General features: G+C 35.6%; 3 protein-coding genes across 3 annotated transcripts; all 3 read right to left on the bottom strand.

Annotated features, from left to right (window-relative positions):
- Positions 1–1926: 1926 nt before the first annotated feature.
- LOC107839087 (50S ribosomal protein L17) lies at positions 1927–18846 on the bottom strand. The gene is made up of 6 exons (XM_016682436.2): positions 18650–18846; positions 18522–18576; positions 10567–10617; positions 2651–2742; positions 2489–2566; positions 1927–2315 (listed from the first exon to the last, which is right to left on the bottom strand). Exons 1-6 carry the CDS (start codon positions 18703–18705, stop codon positions 2162–2164), a joined length of 486 nt encoding a protein of 161 aa, XP_016537922.1. The 5' UTR covers positions 18706–18846; the 3' UTR covers positions 1927–2161.
- Positions 18847–23378: 4532 nt separating this feature from the next.
- LOC107879189 lies at positions 23379–24286 on the bottom strand. The gene is made up of 2 exons (XM_047395519.1): positions 23871–24286; positions 23379–23721 (listed from the first exon to the last, which is right to left on the bottom strand). Exons 1-2 carry the CDS (start codon positions 24284–24286, stop codon positions 23379–23381), a joined length of 759 nt encoding a protein of 252 aa, XP_047251475.1.
- A 110-nt stretch (positions 24287–24396) lies between these two features.
- On the bottom strand, positions 24397–25099 carry LOC107879188 (zinc finger MYM-type protein 1-like). Its single transcript, XM_016726283.1, has 2 exons — positions 24520–25099; positions 24397–24410 (listed from the first exon to the last, which is right to left on the bottom strand). The coding sequence occupies exons 1-2, from the start codon at positions 25097–25099 to the stop codon at positions 24397–24399; spliced, it is 594 nt and encodes a 197-aa protein (XP_016581769.1).
- Between the last annotated feature and the right edge of the window lie 494 nt (positions 25100–25593).

Raw genomic sequence — 25593 nt, 5'->3', positions numbered from 1 at the left:
ATGTTACTAGCCGACACCGCTACAACGGGTGTCTTATCAATATAGCATGCTCGATGTTGCAGTCAAAGGACCTCTGAGTGGGCTTAATTAGGTCGGGCCCATTCTTTTAATTTTATACCCTCAATGGACATTAAATGAAAATATTTATTAATCTTGACTCAATTTCAAATTGATGTAAATTTTAAATTCGGGTATTTTTACCGCAAATATTTAATAATCACAGAACAAATCATTACATTAGATACCAATTTACCAACCATTCAACACTAAATAGACATTAGATGACGAAGAGTAAGAGGTCAAAAAATTTGAAGATGAACACTTATAAAGTCTCTTACTCTCATCTAACAAATTCAATGATGTTTACTTGACCTTCCTATCAAGGCCCTTCAAAAAATCTACGTATAAAATCCAGTAGTACGCTTGAATTAAATTATTTTTTTCATACATTGACAGCTCGGGAAAAAAATTTACTTACTCAAGTTGTTACAGAACTCATGCTATTCAGAGGAAAGAGAATTAGAAACATCATACGACACCATATAATTCATATTGTGGAGTTCAAGTGCAGCCACTACAGCGACGAGAATCTCATTATAGCGGGCTTATTGCAGTAGGGTGCAGACCGCTGCAGTGGTTGCAAGACAGTTAGTTATAAGGGTGAGAGTGGGGAGGTTTCATTTCTTAATTTTCAACTTACATATCTTCTCAAAACTCAAAACTCAAAACTCTCTCTCTCCCATTCTTTTGCTATGTCAATTTTTCGGGTAAATCTCTCTATTCTACCATCTATTTAGAGTGTAAGTTCAGTGAGGTGACACATGAAGCTGATATGGTTGTAAAACTTGATATTCAGGCCATTCAATGAAGAGATAATTTTAAGTATCTTAGAACGAGGACATCAATCCCATAGTGGGATAGGATGGCTGAGTGAAATGGAGGCTCGTTTCTCGACTCATGTGTTAATGAGGTGCCTCTAAAATTCAAAGGGAAGTGCTAAGAGTAGTGATTAGACCGATTATGTTGTATGGGACAGAAAGTTGATCAATCTAGAACTCTCATGTTTTAGACTATATTTTTACAATGTAACTTAGTTAAGTGTACTTTTGTCAAATAATATATGTACCTTCTATTGGATTAAAAAAATCCAAACTAAACTAGTTTCAGAAATAGGAAGACATTGAATGTCAGACCATAGGGTGCATTGTCTGTAACATCTTGGTCATGTGCATATCGATTACCTGATTTGTTTCTTCGCATCAAGTACTTCCAACAAAATAAGAACTATTTAACTTTAGCCAGCATGGATTAACTGGAAATAACACTTTCTGGACTCAGTAAATTAGATAATCCTGACAATCATTACATAGGTAACAAAAATAATAACAAGAAAACAAGAATAAGAGGGGGAGTTTATACCTCCCAAATCTGACGCAAGGACATTAAGAACAATATAATTGGTAGCAGTAATTTTTCATGAATAAAATAGTTTTCGCCGAATATGTGCTAGAAAATGTTCTTCAAAGTTGTTGGTTAATGAAAAACAATTTTTGGAGCAAATATAAATTAAAATAGTAGTAATATTATTAGCAAATCGGAATGTTTCAATAATTTTTGCAACAGAAGAAATTAATAATGATATTCATATGTCAAAAATAGTTTCGAAATATAGTAAACCCCATACCTAAACACTTGGAAACAACAAAACCAGGAATTTTTTTTTAGAAAAAGCAATCATCCCACGAGCACTTCACATATAATTTCGCAAAAAGTAATCTCTTGTACTAAACATGTTGAAAGGTTATCCAAGGAGCCCGGTACAGATCTCAAAGAGAGAATATGGCTTGATCGTAGACAGTAGCCAGCATGGAATTTTATGCAAACAGTGTCAATGGTGCAGGTGTGGTGGGGGTTCTAAAACACAAGTCAAGAAGTTTCTGCATGTTTCATATGTATTGATCAACTAGAGTACAAGGCAGGATGGAAAATACAAAAGCTTAAAACCAGCTCAATTTACCACCCACCACGCCTAGTGCTGTTGAATAAAACATTATTTTCATCACACTGCTACATGTAGGCCTCCAAACAAGTAAAACACATAAATCATTATGGATTGAAAAGACGAAACAATCATCTTGAATGCACTTCCCAAGAAAAAAACTCATTGACCATCAGAATCAGAGATTTTCTCCTCCTTACGGGGTGCAAACTGCCGGCTGAGCCGAGATCTTGTCCAGGGATCCAGGACTGGTCTCTGGGGAGGTTGAGGATTTGGGGGTTTGGATTGTCTAAGTTCATTTTCTCTATCAATAAACCTGCAAAAATAACATAAAACTGGTCAGACACCAGCTTATCACAACCGTCCCTTCACAATCTTTTGAATCAGCATACTATTTCTTGTCTGTGGATAAAGTGCCGAAATCATCTGGAAGCCATTTCTCTGTATAGACTAGCAAAAATTATGTATCTGTTAAACTGAGAATCTTACTCAATATAGGCCATAGGTGCAGCATCACCTACTCGAATCCGAGTTCGGAGCAATCTCGTGTATCCACCAGCTCTATCTCTGTAACATATGAATTTTAAGATATTTATAACCATAGATCTATAAACAAAAAATAGAGTAGAAAGTTAATGGTCTAAGGTTCACTTGTATCTGTAAGCCAGTTCAGTAAAGAGCTTATGAATGACATCATCCCCACGCACAAAGGCAGCTGCCTGTCTTGCAGCAGATAGAGTTCCCTGCAATAGTTCAAAAGAAGTGCCAAAAATATAAATGAGCCCAAAGAGGACAAAATTACTAAGAGAACAAAAGAGAGAAAACGGAGCAAACAACTGCTGATTTATCAGAAAGTTTATTCTTTTGTTATTTACTATTGTGTAGGTATTACTTATTTATTATTATGTTTTGATAACCAAAAAATACCCGAAGCAAGTGCCACACGGCTCAAAGCTCAGTGGATAATGAGCCCGCTTCCATGACTTGCACTTTAGATTCCATCTTCTTTTTTTCTTTTTTTTTTGAAGTGGGTAACTTGCACTTTAAATTTCCATCTTAAATCTCATTTTTTTGGTTTTCAAGATGAGAAATGAGAAATACGCATGGTTTATTATGATTTTGGTTGTTGAAGCAAGCTTTGAAAATAAAAATATGAGAAGCTAGATCAGTGTTGTCAAAGGCGCGCTTTAGCCTTAAAGTGAGGCTCAAAATGTGTTGAGCGCTTAATATGCGCTTCAGTGTGGTTCTAAAGCATGCTTTTCCTTGCCTATGGACCTCTTCTTGACAAGGCAAAACTAAACAATTGATCTTTCACTTAATCGTAATTGTTTTTCAATTTCTTTGTTCATTTTTTTTTTTTTGATCAGGTAAACAATTTCATTAATCACAGGGCCAAAATCGGTTGTATATAAGAAGTATACCAAAAAATAAAGAACCAATAACACGACATAATTCACTACAAAAGACATCCAACCCTCTATACAACCCAGCACACATGGGTGCACCAAAAATAAATAATGGGCCGGAGGCTACTCCTCAATTGTCCGAAAGTCATTTCTACCCCTTCAAAAGCCCTACTGTTTCTCTCCAAAAGATCCACATCAAAGCTAAAGGGACAACATTCCAAGCTCTACACTTTCTCCTTCTTCTTCCAGTTTTCCAGCAAGACAACACATCCTTCACAGTTCTCGGCATCACCCAAGATATACCAAACCACCTAGGCATATCCTACCAGTATCGTAGTCAAGCTGCAATGTAATAGAAGATGATCAACATCCTCACTCGTCTCCTTGCATAAGAAACACTCGCTAATGCATAAACTTTCTTTTCTTAAGGTTTTCCGCCGTCGTAATCACCCCTCTAGCAGCTAACCATGAGAAAAAGCACACCTTCCTCGGCACCTTAGGAATCCAAATTGACTTTACGGGAAAAGCCTCCAATTCCCTCACCAAAAACTTCTCGTAGAAGGACTTGATAGAAAAAACCCAATTACTCCAAAATTTCCATTTCAGAGTATCAGGTCTATCAACTGGCTCGCGATGCTAATGAAGTAGAACTAGTAACCTTTGAAACTCATTAACCTCCCAGTCTTGAAGATTCCTCCTAAACCTCAAATCCCAAAACAATTCTTTTGTAAACCCCTAATATGATGGACTACTGCCTCCCTCTGACAAGAAAACCTATAGAAGCTCGGGAACTCATCTTTTAGTACCACATCTCCGCACCATTTATTTTTCCAAAAACTGACTCTCCCCCGGTCCCTTAACCTGAACGAGATGTAAACCTCAAAATCAATCCGACCGTTCATGATATTCCTCCACATTCTACACCCAAATGCCATAGTGATATTGTTAATTCTCCATCCCCCTTCCATCAACCCATATTTTTCTACTATCACCCCTCTCCATAACGAATGGACCTCTATCCCGAATCTCCCCAACCATTTCCCCAGCAAAGCTCTATTAAATACCCTCAAATCTTTGACTCCCAACCCTCCCCAACTTTTAGTAGTAGTCACTTTCTCCTATCGAACCAAATGAAGTTTTCTTGCCCCGTCTGTCGAATCCCTAGGAAGTTTCTTTGGAGCCTTTCCAATTTTCCTGTAACACTAGTAGGAGCATGAAACAAAGACATAAAGTATCTGGGGATGCTCGATAATGTGTTCTTGATAAGCGCTTCTTTCCCTCCTTTGGACAAGTACCTTTTTTGCCAACCAGCAAGCCTATTCTCTACCCTCCCTCTCAAGAACTGGACTCCACACATTAATGTCTTTATTTGTGGCCCCCGAGGGTAGACCCAAATAAGTGGTAGATAGAACCCCTACATGACAGTGCAAAACCTGTGCAAGCAAATCAATGTTGTCGACCTCACCAATGGGAATGATTTGGTTTCTTTGTTTATATATTTGTCATTCATGATTATAGTTATTAATCTTGGACTCTCTCTATATATATTTTTTTCTCCCTACCTTCTTTCATTAAAGCCCATGCTTTATTTTCAATGTGTTTAAAGCCCCAATGGACCTTAGAGCTTTTTTGTGCTTTTTGCTTTTAATAATACTAAGTTAGATTAGCCTCAAAAGTACTTTCTAACTCTGTTCACAAAAGAAACCAACAAGCCAAGGTCAACCAGCTTAAGCTCTGACCAAAAACAACCAACACCACTACAACCAAGAAAGTGATCTAAATAATAATCCTTTTAGTTATATATTTTTCCACGTTAAGACAAGCCTTGTTACATTAAAAGTAATTTATCCAAGTTGAGACAAACCTAAGAGGCTACAATGTTTCGCTCATTTCTATAAATTTCAGCCTTGTGATTACATCCTCTCGAATCAAAACCAAATAAAGAAACTTCCTAATGTTACATTTTACTCATGGTGAACACCACTATGCTTTTGTGCTCACAAATTGCTCTCATTATCATCTCCTTTGGTTGACTACTTTTTCAGATTGACATTTCAAATTTGGCATTTTGGATCATAATTCCCTGTTACTGTCCTATTCTTCTCTATCTTTCTCATATTTTGGGATAAGTTCCCTATAGTCCTCATTAATAATTCTGTACTTCCATTTTGTATACATGGACAAAAATCTATTTATCATTCCCAATTTCGTGAGACAAGGAAACAGGTTTGAGGCTGGAAGGCATGAAAAGCCAAAAGAGATACTGCCCCCAACATTTTCGTGGGAATGAGCACCGCTTCCTCTCTTAAAAGATTCCTGTGCTCACTGGTAATCAGCATCTTATATAAACTGAACATATGACCTAATAAATTTATACAAGCGATTCAAAAAAGTACTTGTAATTTAAACATATGACCTAATGCAATTTTGAACCAACCCCCTTAACCACGGTACTTAAATCTTTCATCATGCCAAGGGGATTAACAGCTGGCATATAACCAAAAAAAAATCATTTTTACTTTATTTGCAAAGTGTAATTTTCTGACAAAGGGGTTTTGGAACCCCCTTGACACTACTAAGCTCCACCACTGAATACCATAAAGCAATCCCCCAAAACTAAAGTTTCCATTTGTCCTGATTCAAACTGAATCCTATGGAGAAATACTGAATCATTTGGGACCAAAATGGAACCTTCTTATATGAAATCCACCTTACAGAAGAACTCTCCATCTCTGGCCCTACATAACTCGAAACACCACCAAAATCTTTGACTAAGACTTTCACCAGGTCAGTTGGAATAGGTCCACAGCCAAAAAGCCTCTGCACAAACATCCCAATCTGTTTGAATAGTCTCATGCACAAAAGATCAACGGGGATCCTCATTAGGTCAATTAACAATCCCCTGTGCTAAAGGACCATCGGTCAAGCAGAAAAAAAGACACTCTTCCTGATACGAGAATAATCACGGATGTGGACTTATAAGAGTGCGAGTTGGACCCGAGCCTTGGTGTGTGCAATTGAAGTATAAGAGAGGCCCAAAATGCACCAAAAACAGTCCATAACTTACACTTGATGGGCGCCCACTCTTTGAAGGGCCTTTTGGTCATTTTAACTTATATTTTGTAATAGCTATAAAAGGAGCATTGTAGGGCTTTTAGACTTAGTTTTTTTGATGAATATTGAATGTGTATCACTTTGTAACACAAGTCCTCTCTTCTCTAAGAGGCAAACCGGAAACTAGGGCTTATACAAGTGTGGAATCACTTGTGTATGCATTTTGCTTGGAAACGTAGATGCTTGAGAGGTGGAATCCGATCTTGTGTCACATAAGAGATAGGTTTGGTGTTGTGTGTGGTGTTAAGGGTCCAAGAGTGGAATAAGTTCTTGGGTTCTTAAGATTATACCAACCATTGGTCTATCTATCTATCCCTTTACTTTTATTGTAATCTTGTATTGTTTCCTCTTGATTAGTGTAAGCCAAGTGTATTCCTTGTTGTTGTTATTGTTGTCTCTTGTATTGTTGCTAATATAGTTTGGGTGTTGGCTGATTTGGTGTTAAAACACCTTGTAATCCCTTCCTTCTTGTTCTTGTTCTTGAATCTGAGTGTGGTCTCCTAAAGGGTCCTCGGCTCATTGAGTTAGTGGACTGCTTTGGGAGTGTGTTTTCATGTGTTCTTGGTCGTTATCGTATCATTTGGTATCAGAGCTTGTGGTTGATTTGGTTCCAACAAAATCACTCTTGGGCATGGTAGTTGAAAAAAAAAAAGGAGAAAAAGTTGTGTTCTTAAGATCATGTTCTTGGCCAAAAGTTGTATCTTGATGTCTTGGTTGAAAACTTGTTTGTGTGTCTATATCTAGTAATCTTTTTGTTAGTCTAGCATGTTTCTTGTGTTAGTTTCTTGATTCACTAACACTAAAGGTGTCTATCTATATTTGAGCTTGTTGAAGTTTTGTTGTGAACTTGAAAGGTGGCCGTGTGTTGTGGTGTTGTTGTGAAGAATTGGAGTAGGCGTTGAAGGTGTTGTTGTTGTAGTTCTTTAAGATTGTTCTTGTGTTCATCTTGTTCTTCACCTAGTCTTATAACTTAACCAACAAAAAGTGCAAAATAGATTCAAAAAGTTGAAGATAAAAGTTGTAAAGTTTGTTGGTGAAAGGAGTTGAACCCATCACTTCCTAGACTTGACATCAACTTTTTCAACCACTTTTCCTTGTTTCAAGGGCCTTGATTTGTGGGAATAGTACTAGTCAAGTTAAGACGTGTTTGAAAATTGAAAGGAGTTCCAAGACTTGTAGTCTTTCTTCCATTAGCCAAAATTCACCATTTCAAATTGTAAAGTGATCAAGACTTCAAATTGGTAAATAAAATGGCGCCAAAACAGTGACCAATAGTGGGCTGCCACGTCATCACTTTTACTGTTCACGCAACATATTTTAAGCTCAAATTTCGATCTTTTAGTCTCATTTTGTGTCTTTAGTTTCGTTTGTTGATTCCAAATCTAACTTACAAGCTAGTACTAGATTGTAAGTTAGTTTTGAAGTCGTTCTTCGTGTTAACCTTCCTTTGTGTGTCTTAATTCTTTTGAGTCACTGTAATACGTCCTTGTGTGTTTTCCTTACTCTCTGGGGTCCTATTAAACGTTGGATTCACCTTTCGAAGTACAAACAAGCTTACAACACTTGTGAGATTGAGAGTGAGGGATCCGAGAGACACGAAATAAAAGAGAGAGTGAGGATATTTTGTACAACTAACATGTTTTCTGTCTTGTAGGTATCTCCTTGGCCATAATGGACACCATTTCGGCCCACCTTGATGCTATTGCCCGTGAAATAACTAAGGTGAATGCGGGTCTTGAAAAATTGGGCTCGGATATGTCTACTATACTTGAGAGGGTGGATCGAGTGGAGAGTCGAAGGAATTCTCGTGTTTCTACTTCCGAAACTTTAACTCAAACAATAAGACCTCCAAGACCACCACCAAATGACATAGACATAAGCCAAGCCACCAAATGTCCTCCAACCCGAGACCTAAGTAGGTCACTTCTCCCACAATTCGATCAAGTCCAACAAGAAGAACTTGGGAAGCCAACCTCCTCCCATCCAAGCTCCACAACCGAAGCTCTATATTACCAAATCAATCCTTTCATCCGAAACTCCACTTCACCTAAACCGATATGTCCATATAGAGGAGTGTGGTAGAAGGGAACATGAGGGACATGGAGCCTACAATGATGCGTATAAGATGGAAGAGAAGTTGAGGGGAAGATGTAGGGAACCACAAGGAACCCGCCACCAAGAAAAGAGGTGGGATGTGTTTAGTGTTTCCTTTGCCATTCACTATGTGTTTCGGATGAGGATGAAGACAAGGCTCAAGATGGAGAGGAAGCCGAGGTTCAAAATGAAGATGTTGGCCGAGACTTGTTATTGAGCCTTCGGATTCTTCATGTTTTTGTGGACTGTTTTTGTGACTTGTTTGCGGACTGTTTTAAGTAGGTTTCCTTTGAAGTGACCAATTGAACAAGGTGAAGCCGTGAATTTGTGGACAAATTCCTCTCAAGATGGAGAGGATGATATAAGAATAATCACGGATATGGACTTATGAGAGTGCGAGTTGGACCCGAGCCTTGGTGTGTGCAATTGAAGTGTAAGAGAGGCCCAAAATGCACCAAAATCAGTCCATAACTTACGCTTGATGGGCGCCCACTCTTTGAAGGGCCTTTTGGTCATTTTAACTTACATTTTGTAATAGCTATAAAAGGAGCATTGTAGGGCTTTTAGACTTAGTTTTTTTGATGAATATTGAGAGTGTATAACACTTTGTAACACAAGTCCTCTCTTCTCTAAGAGGCAAACCGAAAACTAGGGCTTATACAAGTGTGGAATCACTTGTGTATGCATTTTGCTTGGAAACGTCGATACTTGAGAGGTGGAATCCGATCTTGTGTCACGTAAGAGATAGGTTTTGTGTTGTGTGTGGTGTTAGGGGTCCAAGAGTGGAATAAGTTCTTGGGTTCTTAAGATTATACCAACCATTGGTCTATCTATCTATCCCTTTACTTTTATTGTAATCTTGGATTGTTTCCTCTTGATTAGTGTAAGCCGAGTGTATTCCTTCTTGTTGTTATTGTTGTCTCTTTTATTATTGCTAATATAGTTTGGTTGTTAGCTGATTTGGTGTTAAAACACCTTGTAATCTCTTCCTTCTTGTTCTTGTTCTTGAATCCGAGTGTGGTCTCCTAAAGGGTCCTCGGCTCATTGAGTTAGTGGACTGTTTTGGGAGTGTGCTTTCGTGTGTTCTTGGTCGTTTTCGTATCACTTCCTTCTTTCAAAGCTTGTTTAGCTTCTACCTATAGGAAACCTGAGAAATAGCTAGGCCTCACCTACTGCAACGACCCAACATTCCACCACATTACTACAAGCCCAAGTTTTTGAGCTTGGCACACCACCTTCAGTCAGAGTGGCTCTCTTCAAGACCTCGCTACCGATCTAAGATCAAATCTATTGATCCTGCCCATTTATGGAATTGGCGTTCAAAACTCCAAAAATATGAACTTTCTTTCTGCATCATCCCTTGACACATACAAGCTTTTATCACCCACCATAATTGTGGAAACCACCAATGAGGCATAGCGAGAACAACCTTGCTACCTCATCAACAAAAATAAATCAAAGCAATTTATTGTTCATTTTTCCATAAGTTTGATTAAATTACTCAGTAAATCAGCTCTATTCTAGCTTCCCCAGACTATGCAGTTTCTGACGGAAAGATTGGTCATCAGCTTCTGTACAGAAGATACTGCAGACTCAAATTCATAGAGGGGTGGCAAATGTTCACTCTTTAAAACTAGCCGTGAAACTTAACTATTAGTTTCATAGAACAAATGGTAATGTTATGCCACTTATATCAAGTGGATAGTGTGATGTAATTTAGATTAAGAATTTATCAAATAAAAAACTACGTACACAAACCTTACTGATTAATTGACATCTTTTTTGCAGTATAATTCTATTTTATTTTTCTGAGAAATCATGGTATGTATTTGAAGGACGAATAAGACTAAAACGGCATATTAACATTCTCTACACACCAAGAAAAAAACTCAAGAAATTTCATTTTTAAGAAGAAAATACTCAGAAATTTCAATCTTCCAACTATATTTGTACCTCCTTTCCGAGCTGAACCATATTGTCGGCCAACCTCCGGACTTCCTTTGCCTGCACTCATACAAGAAAACAGGTGGATCAATCATCCCAAATACACAGTGAATCTAGCAGCTTGCCAAATTGAAATCCTAGATGCTTTAAAATGAATTTGTTACTTTTGAGAAAACATCTAATGTCTAATTGCTTCAAATAACACAAGATATACTTCAGATATTAAGGAAGTGTTATACTTCTGAAGGATTTATCTTATTCCCAGAGTTCGTTCATTACAGGTAAGGCGTGCATTTCATGGCCTATGGACTCTTTCTTAAAGATGGAATTATAAACGATAAATACTCACTTCAACTGTAGATTTTTAATTCTGAGTTGTGTCCGTAGTTAATATATGTGCTTTTTCTACAGTAAAGCTAGCTTGTTATTTATACCTTGAGCTTTAAACCCAAAAGATCTTCCCCTTTTTGCTTTTCAGTTTTGATAACACTGGGACAAGATGTTCATAAGAATATACAGAACAAAAGAGAACTCAAACAAGGAGTCACATCGTTCCTCTCGAGATCATTTAATGCTGTCCTAAAAGCATCACAATTGTCATGCTGAAGATGCCTGAGTATCTCGGGCAAGAGAATAAATTAAGGAAAACATTTTTTTTTATCAGAAGAGGATATATAATCCCAAAATAAAGACAAAAACATGCATTCCTAAGTAGTCAGTGACTTCCTTTTTCTATAGTCGATTCCACTATCTCATAACCATGCTAATGTTCACTCCATAACTTTGTACTAGAACACACTCTATCAATCCAATCAAGCCAAGTTTTGAAACATAGGACCTTTCCATAAACATTACCTTCTATCGTATTAGACCACAAAAGTGGAAAGAACTCACTCAAATTATGACACAAAATTCTCTCATCAATATGAATAGCCACAACAATGCCCAAGCAAAAGGGCAATCCACGATAAAATGGATTGGACTCCTGCAATGTATGCACAAATAGACCAATTAAGCCTAATATCCTCATTCGCCATCTATATTGAACAACATTAATGGTATATCACTCATTTTAGGAACATTTAACTTTCCCAAAAAAGATAGGAGTAACAAACAAACCTGTTAGAATCGTAAACTCAACATAGAGAAGAAAAACTTGAACCCCAAAGACAAAACTATACCGGGAAGAGAATGACTATTTAAGATTATGATAGACTTACTGCGAAAAACAGTAAATAGAGAAACAAATATTGATGTTTTACACTAGATATACTGATATTACAACAATAAACCTGAAGACAGCCACTATGAAACTGCTAATACTGTTAGATACAACCTAACACGTATGAAATTCACTAATACAGTACATACTACTAAGATTACACAAATTCCAGCATTCCTAGACATTCAAGAGGCTAGAACTCTCCCAGAAGATTCCCTTTTCTTTTCTGAATATCTGTCCACTGTCCTGCCCCTTTTCCTACAGAAAAAAACACCCAATACATGTGTAATTGACTGATGACATTTACTAAGTTTCCCAATTGCTTATTTTGGCCTCCTAGAATAAGTTTTTATAACTTGAGGTACATCATTACCCGCCCCTATAAGAATCACCTTGTCCTCAAGGTGAAAGTCAGGAAATTGCAAATTAATGATTGCATATTCCTCCCAAGTGTTCTCAAATTCTGGTAGGGTCTTCCACTTGATTAACACTTCCCATTTACCATTGATTAGCTTCTTGGTCTGCCTCACTGCTTCAAGTTCAACTTGAAGCTCCAAATCTTGGGTAAGAAATGGAGGTAGGTTTTGAACAGGAGTAGTTGGAAGCAAGCATTTTCTCAACTGTGAAACATTCACATGAAACACTGAATGAATGCGAGTTCCAATCGGTAACTCCAACCGATAAGCTACGGGACCAATCCTTTCTAGAATCTTGAAAGGGCCATTAAAACGGGGACTGAGTTTTTCATTGATCTTCTTAGCCAAAGAACGTAGTTTATAGGGCCGAAGTTTGAGATATACCATTTCACCAATCTCAAAAATCACTTCTCGACGATGTCGATCAGTTTGATTCTTCATTCTTTGTTGTGCTTGCAGTAGATGTTCTTTGAGTTCAGTTAAGATCGTATTTCTAATGCGCAACTGCTCATTTACTTCTTCTACCGCTGAAGTCATGTCATCCATGTGAAAAAATTGATGGTGGATCCCTTCCGTATAATGCCTTAAAGGGTGTCATACCTGCAGATCTGTTAAAGGATGTATTAAACCAATATTTTGACCAAGATAACCAGTGGAACCATTGTTTAGGATTTTCTCCTGCCATACAGAGATATGTCTCCAAACTTCTATTCACGACTTCCGTTTTCCCATCGGTTTCCGGATGACATGAAGAGCTATAGCATAAGGTAGTACCTGTTATTTTGAATAGCTCTTTCCAAAATTGGCTTATGAACACACGGTCAAGATCAGACACAATAGATTTAGGAAATCCATGCAGTTTAACCACTTCCTTAAAGAAAACAGCAGCCACATCTTTAGCATTAAAAGGGTGTGAAAATGGAATAAAATGTGCATACTTAGCAAGACGATCCACCACAACCAATATAGTATCAAACCTATGGGATTTAGGAAGGCCAGTAATGAAGTCCATAGTTACATCCTCCCAGACATGATGAGGTATAAGCAAAGGTTGAAGTAACCCTGCAAGACTCAAAGTTTGAGACTTGTTCTTTTGACAAATTTCACACCTGGAAACAAAGTCTTGCACATCCCTCTTCATACCTTCCCAATAGATATTCTCAGACAACCTTTTATATGTGCGAATATACCCCGAATGGCCTCCTATAGGAGAAGAATGAAATTCTTTCAATAGACCAGGTATACGAGATGATCCTTGTGGCAAAACCAAGCGTCCTTTGAATAGTAGACATCCATTCTTCAAGCTGTATTTGTCATCTGTTTGTTGTCCTGAGATAAACTTCTGCAAAATATTAGTCATTTTGGTCTCGTTGTACTTCCTGGTCCCATTCTTCCTTGTCTTCATATTTCCAAATTAAAAATGCAGATTCCCGTGTCTTGACAATGCATCAGCCACTCTATTTTCAGCACCCGATTTGTACTTTATCCCAAACTTATAACCCATGAGTTTGGAGTCCCATTTATGTTGATTCTCATCCATGACTCTCTGTTCTAGCAAAAATTTAAGGGCTTTTTGATCTGTTTTGATGATGAATTAATGGCCCATCAAGTAGTGATTCCATCTTTTGATAGCTAACACAATAGCCATCAGCTCCCGTTCATATACCGAACATTGTCTTGCTCTAGAAGAAAGCATTCGACGAAAATAAGCGATAGGTTTACCATTTTGCATTAACACTGCACCAACAACAAATCCCGAAGCATCAATTTCAATTACAAAAGGCTGAGAAAAATTCAACATCGCTAAATGGGCACTTGAGTCATAGACAACTTTAACGCTTCAAATGATTGTTGGGCTCGTTCCCCATAAAAAGGCATCCTTTTTAAGTAAATCAGTCAAAGGGGCAGCGATCTTACCATAGTCTTTGACGAATTTTCTGTAATATCCACTGAGTCCCAAAAGTCCCCGCAAAGACTTGATATCTTTAGGAACTGGCCAAGATATCATACTCTCAATCTTGGAGAGATCAGCTTGCACTCCTTCAGAGGAAATGATATGGCCCAGATATTCAAGTTTAAGCTGACCAAACATGCACCTTTTTTTGTTGATCACCGGTTGATTCTCTTTGATAATATCCAAAACAACCTTGAGATGCCCAAGATGTGAAGCATAGTCCTTACTGTAAATCATAATATCATCAAAGAATACTAAAACAAATTTCCGCAAATAATTCCTAAAAATATCATTCATCAGTGATTGAAAAGTCAAGGGTGCATTGGTCAAGCCAAATGGCATGACCATAAACTCATAATGTCCCTTATGGGTGCGGAAGGCTGTTTTTTCTTCATCTCCAGCTTGAATGCGAATTTGATGATAACCCGACTTAAGATCCAACTTTGTAAATATAGTGGCTCCCCCTAGTTCATCCAGTAACTCATCAATGCATGGTATTGAAAATTTATCGGGGATAGTGATATCATTAAGAGCTTGATAATCCATGCAAAATCGCCAACTTCCATCCTTCTTCTTAACCAGTAATACTGGACTAGAATATGAACTAAAACTAGCCTTAATGATTCCAGTAGCCAACATCTCCTTGACCAAACGCTCGATCTCCGCTTTTTGAAAATGAGGATATCAATATGGACGAATGTTCGGTGATTGTGCTCCAGTTTGAAGAGTAATAGCATGATCCCTCGAACGATGTGGTAGTAGACTCAAGGTTTGTTCACCTACTTCTGGATAATCAGATAATAACTTTTCAATCTCCATTGTTATTATAGCATCTTCATTTTCACTTCTTGTTACCTGATTCAACTCGACAAAAAACCCTTGGTTTCTTTTCTTTAGTAATTTGGTCATAGATTTGAGTGATACTACTGTTCGAACCATAGCTGGATCCCCTCGAAGAAACACTGATCTTCCAGCATCATTGAATTTCATGATTTGAAGTTTCCAGTTTACCCTCATTTCACCTAATGTGACCAACCATTCCATCCCTAAAACCAAATCAGTTCCCTTCAATTCGAATAGAAAATACTGTTGGTTGATTTGAATTCCTTGCGCATCCATCCTTACCTCTTTGCATACTTGATTCCCGCTAACTTGTTTACCATTACCAATTACTACTTCAAATCTTTTGGTCTTTCTTAATAGGTAATTGGAGTTGATGAGCAAGAGTGGAAAATATAAAACTATGGGTAGCCCCACTATTGACCAAAACAATTACGTTGTGCCCATGAATCTTCCCTACGAATTTCATTGTTCTACATCCTGTAAGTCCCATAGCTGAATTCATATTCAACACCATCATAGTACCCTTTGTTTCCTCTTCAACTAAATCTTCTCCGGTAGGCTCAAAGAATTCTTCTGTATTATCCTCATTTATGTTGGGTGTCTCTGAAACAATCAATAGGTTAAGCTGCCTGTTTTTACAACGATGATTGGGGCTAAATTTTTCATCACATCTGAAACATAACCCTAATTGTCTTTTCCGAGCAAATTTTGAATCGGTCAACCATCTAAATTGTCCCTCGGATTTTGCTACTAAAGAGTTAAAGCTAGTCGACTTTGCGGTAGGATGCAATTGTTCAGTGTTATGACTTGTTGTTCCGACTCTTGAGTCCCGTGTTTCAAGGACGTTTGCAACTCGATGACAATTGGTTCTAAACCCAACCGGTTTATTGTTTAAACTTCCTCTGGTTGGTTCAAATTTAGAACTATGAACTTGTTGCAACACAGAATTTCGATCCTCCACCTTTTGAGCCATCTCCATTATCTCTCTTTATGTTTGACCCCGTAACGGCATCACTTCTGCTCGAATTTCCTCTTTCAATCCATTCAGAAATGCTCCTGATAATGAAAGTTATCATTAGATGCCTCAGTCATAGATGCTGACACCTTTTCAAATTCTTCATGAAACGCAGCGACTATGGTAATCTGCCTCAGCCCCATTAAGACAGCATATTGGTTGATCTTTTGAGTATCATGAAATTGGTTCAACAACTCTCTTTTGAAGTCTTCCCAGGTTGACATTTGTTGCCGAGATTCCATCCAATAATACCAATTTAAGGCTTTTCCTTCCAAACAAACACCTGTTGCCCATAATTTTTCCATTTCAGAAATTTCATTCACTGCGAAATATCGTTCCACTCTGAAAATCTATCCTAAAGGATCCTCTCCTTCGAAAACTGGTAATTGTAGTTTCTGAAACTTCTTCCCATCTTTTTCTCCAACCGAGTTGACATTGCTTCCTTCTTCTTGGTTTCCGATGGATTTGGCTTGAGAAGGGGATGCTTCTTCCATCATAGTTCGTCCTTGAGCTTCAATTCTTGCAAGAGACTCTCTCATTTCTTGAAACCATCCTTGCAGTTTTCTGACATCTTCCCTTACCCCTGTCAAATTAGTCTCTACCTGTTCGACGCGTCCCTCCATTTTACTCACCATACCCGAACGTTACTGCTCTGGTACCAAATTGATAGACTTACTGCGAAAAAACAGTAAATAGAGAAACAAATATTGATGTTTTACACTAGATATACTGATATTACAACAATAAATCTGAAGACAGCCACTACGAAACTGCTAATACTGTTAGATACAACCTAACACATGTAAGAAATTCACTAATACAGTACATACTACTAAGATTACACAAATTACAGCATTCCTAGACATTCGAGAGGCTAGAACTCTCCCAAAAGATTCCCTTTTCTTTTCTGAATATCTGTCCACTGTCCTGCCTCTTTTTCTACAGACAAAACCACCCAATACATGTGTAACTGTCTCATGACAGTTACTAAGTTTTCGAATTGCTTAGTTTGGCCTCCTAGAATAAGTTTTTATAACTTGAGGTACATCAGATTACCAATTAAATGGAGAAAGGGCTAGTATATTATCATATTAATGAATTTCCATGAAATTAAGTGTTTCTTTGAGTTGGAAGATTATAAGAGTGGAGCATTTATGATGTTGTGGATAAGGTCATGTAACATCTCCAAATATCAGTTAAAGGAATATTTCCTATGAGGCCCCCACGAAACCAAACACATTCATAATCACCAATTCAAAGGATTGAAGGGAAGTAATCTATTCCCATATCCTACATCCCAAATCCTCTAACGAAGAGAGGACATCCTCGATTTTGATCACAACGGAACAACCTTTTTAGTAGTAAAAGGAAGACTAATAGACACCAAGATCCCCAAACACAGAACCAGATCCCAACTTACAAATGGACTCTCCATGTGTTATGAGTCCCTTTACAATACAAAGAAAACAATGCATCAGAAAAAAAAAATTCTCAACCACCCAAACAGGGAAGCTGAAGCAGCTGAAGCAAATACATAAAGTTAAAAAAAACACAAAAAATGTTCACCACGAGATCCCAAAAGGAGATACATCAAGGGCTAGTGGGATACCCCACAAAGGCATTCCAATATACGTAAAGCGGAACACAAGATAGGGAGCTCAGACATGCCCCCAGGGCTTAGTTTAAGATGCAAAGGTTGAGGGACTTGTGACTTAGATCACAGGTTTGAGTCCTGCTCCATGCGAACTAAGCCTGGTTTTAAGTGCAGATGAGAAGAGCATCGGGCCAATCATCCCATGTTCCAAAGGTTGCAATCGGTTAGTAATTAACAAAAAGGATTGAGAATCCAGCTTCAAAAGTCAATGTTTTGATTTTATAATTATTAATGTGGTCCATGGCTGCTTTGATTACACTTCTTTTGAACCGAGGATTTTTGGAACAACCTCTCTACCCCACAAAGATAGGGATAAAACCCCATTGTGGGATTACACTGGGTATCTTCTTGTTGTAATGTGATCCATGACTAAAATTCCCATCCATGTTATTTCACCAGAGAGCAAATTGGCCAGCACAATAAAAAGGCTTAAAAGATTAACCAAGTGTATCTTTTCAAACAGATGATAGGAATTTGCTAGCACCCAAGAGTTCCTACCCATCCTACCCTTGGTGGATAGAGTTACCTCGTACCTGTTGTTGGTGGGAGGTGACAAGTATCCTGTGAAATTAATCGAGTTGTGCGAAAGTTGGCCTAGACACCATGGTGAACAAAAACAAAAGAAAGGAAATTGCTACTTCAAATGATAAAACATTAAGATCATGACTAGCTAGTCTAAATATAGTAATCAAACAATAATATTCCCCCACACAACTGACATTATCCATTACAAGTGCAGTTATTGATATATGAAACTTGCAACATGCAACTGGTACTAACTAACAGCATGGTAGAAACTTTTGCCAAATGTGCAGCCCAAAAAGATGGAAATAACCAAAGCTATTAAATGTTAGTATTACCTTAGCAACGGTGGTTTCAATGCGCTCGTGCTTGACTAATTGCGACACCATTGTCCTAAAATGAACATACATATATAAGCTTACACAAAGAGCGACTAGGAAAGTAAATTTAGGAAGAAAATAGGAACCTGAGCATGGACATTCGATGTCCAGTTGGACGATTCAATTTCCTGAATTTCGTCATTTTGGCGAAGAAGAATGAGAAAAGGGGAAAATGGAGAAGAATCGTGGGAGTGTTAAACCCTGATTTTTGAGGTTTTAGTGGAGAGAGGTTCCACAACCCGTTTCATTCTTTCTTTTGAAAAAATAAAAATAAAATTACACGAGCACCCTTCTTAAACTATAATTACAATAAATTGAAATATTTTTATAAAATTATTTTACTCAGATAAGTGTTTATTTTACTCTCACTACTTTATTTTTTTTCTATTTTCACTCAACTATTTTACTTCCCCACTGTCCCAACATAGTCGTATTTTCTACTTTGTTTTCATCTTAATTTTTTATCTTTTTATTTTTTTTATTTTTTTCTTTTCACTTTATTTTTTCTTTTTTTTATTTTTCATTTTTTTTTCTTTCTTATATTTGAAGATAATTATCGTCATGATTTTCAAAATTTTAAAATAAAACATCATTATTATTTTTTCTCTCTTTCACTCTCTTATATCTCTAATTTTTTTTCTTATTAGTTTTTTTTCATCTAATCTTTTTATCATTTTAATTTTTTTATTTTGATTTCTTTTTCTTTTTTATTTTTTCTTTCCACTTTATTTTCTCTCTTCTATTTCTTTTTTTTTTCCTTTTTCATTTTTCTATATTTTTTTCTTTTTCATTTTCTTTTTTCTTCCTTTCTCGTATCTTTTTTTCTTTTCCTATTTTCATTTTCTTCTTTTTTTCTATTTTTTTATTCCTTTTTTTTATGATTTTTACACTTCTATTTATCTTTCTTCTTTTTTTTTTCTATTTTTATTTTTTTTGTTTGTTTACTCTTCTACCTCTAACTTTTATTTTTAAAAAATAAATATGTATATTACATACACATATTCAAAAAATATACAAAATACATAGGCCTACAGATCTGGATATGTATTTACAGTACAAACACATACATATGTATCTGCATATATATTTACAGAAATACCTATCTCACTCATATGTATATATAAACATATAGGACACAAAATCTCTATAACAAAAAGGACAACTACATACACATATATAGGTAATCAAAAAATACATGATACATATCTTAAACAGTAAAAATTACAAATAAATAGATATGTTGCCATCTAGAATGACATAGAGCAGTTCAAAGATAAATTCAACACCGTACAAAAATACACATTGATATGCATTTATATATACAAAATACAAATATATGCAAATACCCCCAAAAAATTTATAATACATTTGTGACATAATACATCCGCCTAGTTACGCTTGAACTATACATTTCTTTTTGTTCATATAGACACCACAAATATTCTTATGAAAAAAAATCGTGTACTGCTCCTTTGATAACATCGCCTTAATACGTTTTTTAATATCATTGACTGTGTGACATTCTATATGTGGTGCAAACCTTGAAAGTACTCTTGCCATAAATATATGATTATGCAACACCTATTGAACTTACATGTACTTTTCACAAAAAAATAATACAAAATACATAGTATGTATATGTTTTCTTTAATATAATATATATTATATTACAAAAAAATACATATAACTCTACATGTGTATTTACAGAATACATGTCTGATCCATATGTATATTACTATAAAAAAATACAAATATGACTCTGAGATATATTTTCGAAATATATATCATATTCATATTAAACAGTAACAGACAGAACTATTATATATCTTCATCTGTATTTGCAAAGTACAAAGATGACTCATATAAAACAAGAATATACATATGGATCAGGTATGTATTTTGTAAATACATATGCAGAGCTATATGTATTTTCTACGGTGTTAAATTTGTCTTTGAACTATTCTATGTCATTTTAGAGGGTATCATATGTACTTATTTATATTTTTTTACTGTTTAATATATGTATCATGTATCTTTTGATTACCTATATGTATATGTATTTAGTTGTCCTTTTTGTATATACAAATGCATATTCATATGTATTTGTCTACGGTGTTGGATTTGTCTTTGAATAGTTTTATGTCATTTTAGAGGGTAACATATATACTTATTTGTATTTTTTACTTAAAATATGTATCATCTATCTTTTGATTACGTATATGTATATGTATATAGATGTCCTTTTTGTTATAGAGATTTTGTGTCCTATATGCTTATATATACATATGAGTCAGATATATATTTCTGTAAATACATATGCACATATATATGTATGTTTTGTACTGCAAATAGCTATGCAGATCTATATGTCAATTTATTTTGTGTACTTTTTCGAATATGTATATGTGATATAGATATTTGTCTTTTAAAAATAAAAGATAGAAATAGAAGAGTAAGAAAAATAGAAAAAGACAAAAAAGAAAAAAAAATCTGAAAAAAAAAGAAGTGAAAAGGGAGGGGGGAAAAGAAAGACAAATAGAATTTAGAAATAGAGGTGTAAAAATAAAAGCAAAAAAAAAGAAAAGGAAAAAAGGAAAAGAAAAAAATATGAGAAAGGAAAAAAAAAGAAAACGAAAAAGAAAAAGAAAGAGAAAGAAAAAAAAGAAGAGAAAATAAAGTGGAAAGAAAAAAGAAATCAAAATAAAAAACTAAAACGATAAAAAAATATACTAACAAGAAAAAAACGTTTGAGATATAAGAGTGTGAAAGAGAGAAAAAACAATAATGATGTTTTATTTTGAATTTTTGAAGATCATGAATATAATAATATTTCAGATTTGAGTTTGATTTGGAAAATGAATTTACTAATTAAAATAAGAGTAATCTATGGAAAAGGAATCTACTGCAGTAATTTATGAAAAAAGAATTTAGTGCTTCCTTATTTAACCCAATTGATTTGAATAAAAGAAAGACAGAAAATTTTGTTTTATATGTATTTTAGTAGCAACACTTTTATCAAATACAAAATACAACTTTTCATTTTTTATAATTATGAAACGGTTGCTATAAAAGTTCTAATTATAGCTATAAGTTTGTTACTTATGAAAATTTTTCTTTTTTTTAGATTCGTTAGTGAACAACCCAATTGTTTTTGGTCCATTACTCGAGCAGAAATGTTGTCACCAGATAGCCTCTATTAGGATCGCTATTTAACTTTTATTCATGACTCTTTAAATTATTACTCACTATTTTAAAGTCAAAATAGCTTTTAATTATTTTTAGAGTGTTTGAGTAAAATAAAAAATGCTTTAAGCACTTACTTTGAAGTTAAGAAGCCTGACTTATGAATTTTGGCCATTAGACCAAAAGCTATAAGCCTATCAAATACCCACTATTTGGCCACTTCTCATTTTACACACTACTTAAAAATCATAAGTAAGATAATTAATTTTACTGATTTACCCTTAGTTTATGTTGATGGACATCAAGATCATTTATGAAAAATATACTCACATTAATTTGTTTAGGGTTACAAAGAATATCAATTGTAAGAATAAAATAGAAAAAATTTAATTAGTTTTGTCCGACTCGACTAGCGATACTGACTCGAGACCCAAATCAAGACATCTACTCAAGACCTCGAGAAATAAATTCCGACTCGACATCTGATCTCCACCCTTAAAAGAGACTCGACTTTTGGCTCCTAACCCCAACTTGAGACCCAATTCCTTATAACGACCTCAAGACCCAAATCCTGACACCAATTTGAGACCCTAATTTTGACCCCGACTCGAGACTTGACTTCTAAGTCTCATATCTAACTCCTACCCTCGACTCGTGATTTAAATCCCAACACAAAATTATGACATAATCTCGACATCGACTTGAGACATAAAATCTTAATCTCAAACCTAACTCGAGACCTGACTCCCGATTTCCAACCCAAGACCAATTTTTGATACTAACTTGAGACCCGAATTCAAAATCGATCGAAGGCTCAAGTCCCATCACTGATTCGAGATCCGAAAAACTCAACATCGACTTGAGATCCCAAAATTGAATCCCGACTCCTGACCCTAACCTTAAACTGAAACCCGACTTACTCAAGATCCAAACTCGAGACCCAACTATTATGCCAGCTCAAGATCTAAATTCTTACACCGACTCGAGACCCTAATTTCCACACCGACTCGAGACCTATATCATTACCCTGACTCGAGACTTGACTTTCATAAAACTGACCAAGATTTAACTCTCAACCCCGACCCGAGATCTGACTCACACCACTAACTTAAATTCTTATCTCGACACTAATTTAAGACTTGAGATCCTAATCCCAACAACCTGAGACAACTCTTGATTTCCTATGATATATCAGTTAGACAAAAAAAAGTATATGTAGAATCATTTTGGAGTAAAATTAGGTAAATTATGTATTGACTATAGTGCATATTTTATGCAGGAGCACTCAGTGGTGGAGCCAGGATTTTGGTTAAGGGTGTTCATATTTTAAAAAAAGAAGAAGCGGGTCATAAAAAAATATTGTAAACCGTATATTGAAGAAGAAGAATCTTTGAACCAAACTAATCATAAAAAAACATATAGGATAACAAGTTGAAACATATAATATAAAAAAGTCAACAAAGCAAATTCTATTAATAAAAGCTTGATTATAAAATATAATTACAAGTGCATTCGGCGACGCTTCATCCCTTGAAATGTTTCTATAATACACTCATTAGAAACATTCTTAAATACTCTTTTTTCTACATAAGGCACTATGCAACTATCTAAGAATTCATCATCCATTCGATTCTACAAATCATTTTTGATATACTTCATTGCCGAAAATGCTCTTTCAACTGGTGCAGTGGCAATGGGTAGAAGCAAAGCAAACTTTACTAAGAAAAATACAAGAGGATAGGTTAAATGCTTCTTTGTCTCAACCAACTTTCTTGAAAGTTCCCCAAGTCTGCCTAAATTGGAGAATCGTTTATCAATATCACGAACATCAATAATATAATTAACAATTTGATTCTCAAGAACCCTCATGTTGAACTCATCAAAGTCATCAGCATATAATTTAGCCATCACCAATATCTTTTGGATGTCAAAACTAGAAAATGTATCAATTGGAACGGTCATTAAGTTCTTGTAGCTGTCAATCAATAATTTTATAAAACACATCCACACAATACAGTGCAAAGTAGTATAATCAATTACTTTATGTCATGATCTCCCTGAGTTAGCATATGACTCATCATAATTGGGTAATGGAATACTATGCTTGATACAAAATGCCTCGACCTTTTCTTTAAGCGAATTTCAACCAACATTTTTTTTAAAATAGGATCCCATTCATTATCTCGTAATGCTTGCAATCTTCTCTTTGCTAGTTTTACAAGAATCATGGCATTAGCAATATCCTGTTCCTTTTTCTGTAATGATATATTAAGATCATTTGTGATTCCTAAAACATCAGTCATCAAATGCAACAAGAAAACAGTCTCAAAAGTTTGACAACTTCTGAGAAATCCCGATGCGCTAGCTTTTTCTTCTGAAGTACTTGCATTTTCAACAAGAGAATCAAGTACATCAATAATGGAGGCAAAGTTACTAATAAGGTTTCCAAACGACTTGTAGTGAGATCCCCAATGAGTGTCACTGACTTTAATAAGACCAAGTTCTTGATTCAAACCTCTACCCGTTTCTAGCTCACCCATATCTAATGCCTCTTGGAGTTTTTATTTTTGAGATTTTCGAAATTTATCCACATATTTAAAGTAAGCCCCCAACACATTCGAAATATTTGAAGTCAATAATACAAGTTCTCCTACTTGAACACACCTTTTAGAAACCACAACAAGAGTCAATTGAAGTTGATGAGCAAAACAATGAACCGAGTGAGCCGATCTACTTTCTTGTCTAATTAATATTTTAAGACTACCTAACTCACCTTTCATATTGCTTACTTCATCATAACATTGCCCCCGTACATAAGCTAAAGTTAAAGAATGGTGAGCAAGTACATCCACAATTGCTTTCTTCAGAGATAAAACACTAGTATCTTTAACATGAACAAGTCCAATAAATGTTTCCATCACAAATTCCCTTTTCTCAACATATCGTAAACAAATAGTCATTTGCTCTTTGCGTGATACGTCTCTTGATTCATCAACCAACAAAGCAAAGTAGTCACCATCTAAATCCTTTGATATAGCTTTGATTGTTTCAATCTTACACGCGGTCACAATATCTTTTTGAATATCATGAGAAATCATTTTATTATTTTTTGGAGCTTTTTCTAACACATAAGGTTTAATGTCATCACATCTATCTGCAAGCCAAGAAAGTACTTTAAGAAAATTACCTTTGTTCAAGGATGATTCACTTTCATCATGACCGCGGAGTGCTAAACCTTGATTTAGAAGAAATTGGACCACATCGATTGAAGCATTTAACCGAACTCGATATTCATTCTTACTTTTCTCATCCAACTTGTAAAATACAGCCTCAATAGATTGTTCTTCTCTCATAAGATCTTCACACTTCCTTTTAATTGATTATGAATGTTATTCGGAGGACCAATGTGTGTTGCAAAGCTATCTTTTCTGTGCCAATTTCTAAATCCCTTCGTCGAACATGTATTACCACCACCTTGATGAATGCTTTCGCCTTGAAATAAATAACAAGGTAAACAATAAGCTGCATCTGCACTTACACTATATTCCAATCAATTAGAACATTCATCAAACCATTTAGAAAAAAATAATGTGGAGCTCCAGAAAAGTCTGTTTAAGGAAACTCATGATCTCGAGGTTGGAAAGAATGTTTTAGAATGTATGCCCTTCTTATCTCATCACGAATATTCGGAGGATAACTCAAAATCGAAGGTCTTTCAGCGGGGTCAGCCTTTAAATCATTTACATCAAATTTTTGTCTCTGAGAAAACTGAGATGGTATTATTATTTGATCAACATCTTCATCTCGGCTGGATTGATTTTGAGACGTTGAAATTATTTTTGAAACT

The sequence above is a fragment of the Capsicum annuum genome, chromosome 8, assembly GCF_002878395.1.
Source record: "Capsicum annuum cultivar UCD-10X-F1 chromosome 8, UCD10Xv1.1, whole genome shotgun sequence".
Lineage (NCBI taxonomy): Eukaryota > Viridiplantae > Streptophyta > Magnoliopsida > Solanales > Solanaceae > Capsicum > Capsicum annuum.
The sequence above is the reverse complement of the archived record's forward strand: the minus strand, read 5'-3'. Positions and strand labels throughout refer to the sequence as shown.

Bases quoted from the DNA above. Each gene is read 5' to 3' on its own strand.
- LOC107879188 (XM_016726283.1), bottom strand. From the start codon at position 25,099: ATGAGAGAAGAACAATCTATTGAGGCTGTATTTTACAAGTTGGATGAG.
- LOC107879189 (XM_047395519.1), bottom strand. From the start codon at position 24,286: ATGGGTGAGCTAGAAACGGGTAGAGGTTTGAATCAAGAACTTGGTCTT. The intron at 23,722-23,870 runs GTCGAGGCATTT...ATTGATTGACAG, and splicing joins GAAATTCGCTTAAAGAAAAG to CTACAAGAACTTAATGACCG.
- LOC107839087 (XM_016682436.2), bottom strand. From the start codon at position 18,705: ATGACGAAATTCAGGAAATTGAATCGTCCAACTGGACATCGAATGTCC. The intron at 10,618-18,521 runs GTAATACTAACA...GTATGAGTGCAG, and splicing joins TTGAAACCACCGTTGCTAAG to GCAAAGGAAGTCCGGAGGTT. The intron at 2,567-2,650 runs GTGAACCTTAGA...CATATGTTACAG, and splicing joins GAACTGGCTTACAGATACAA to AGATAGAGCTGGTGGATACA.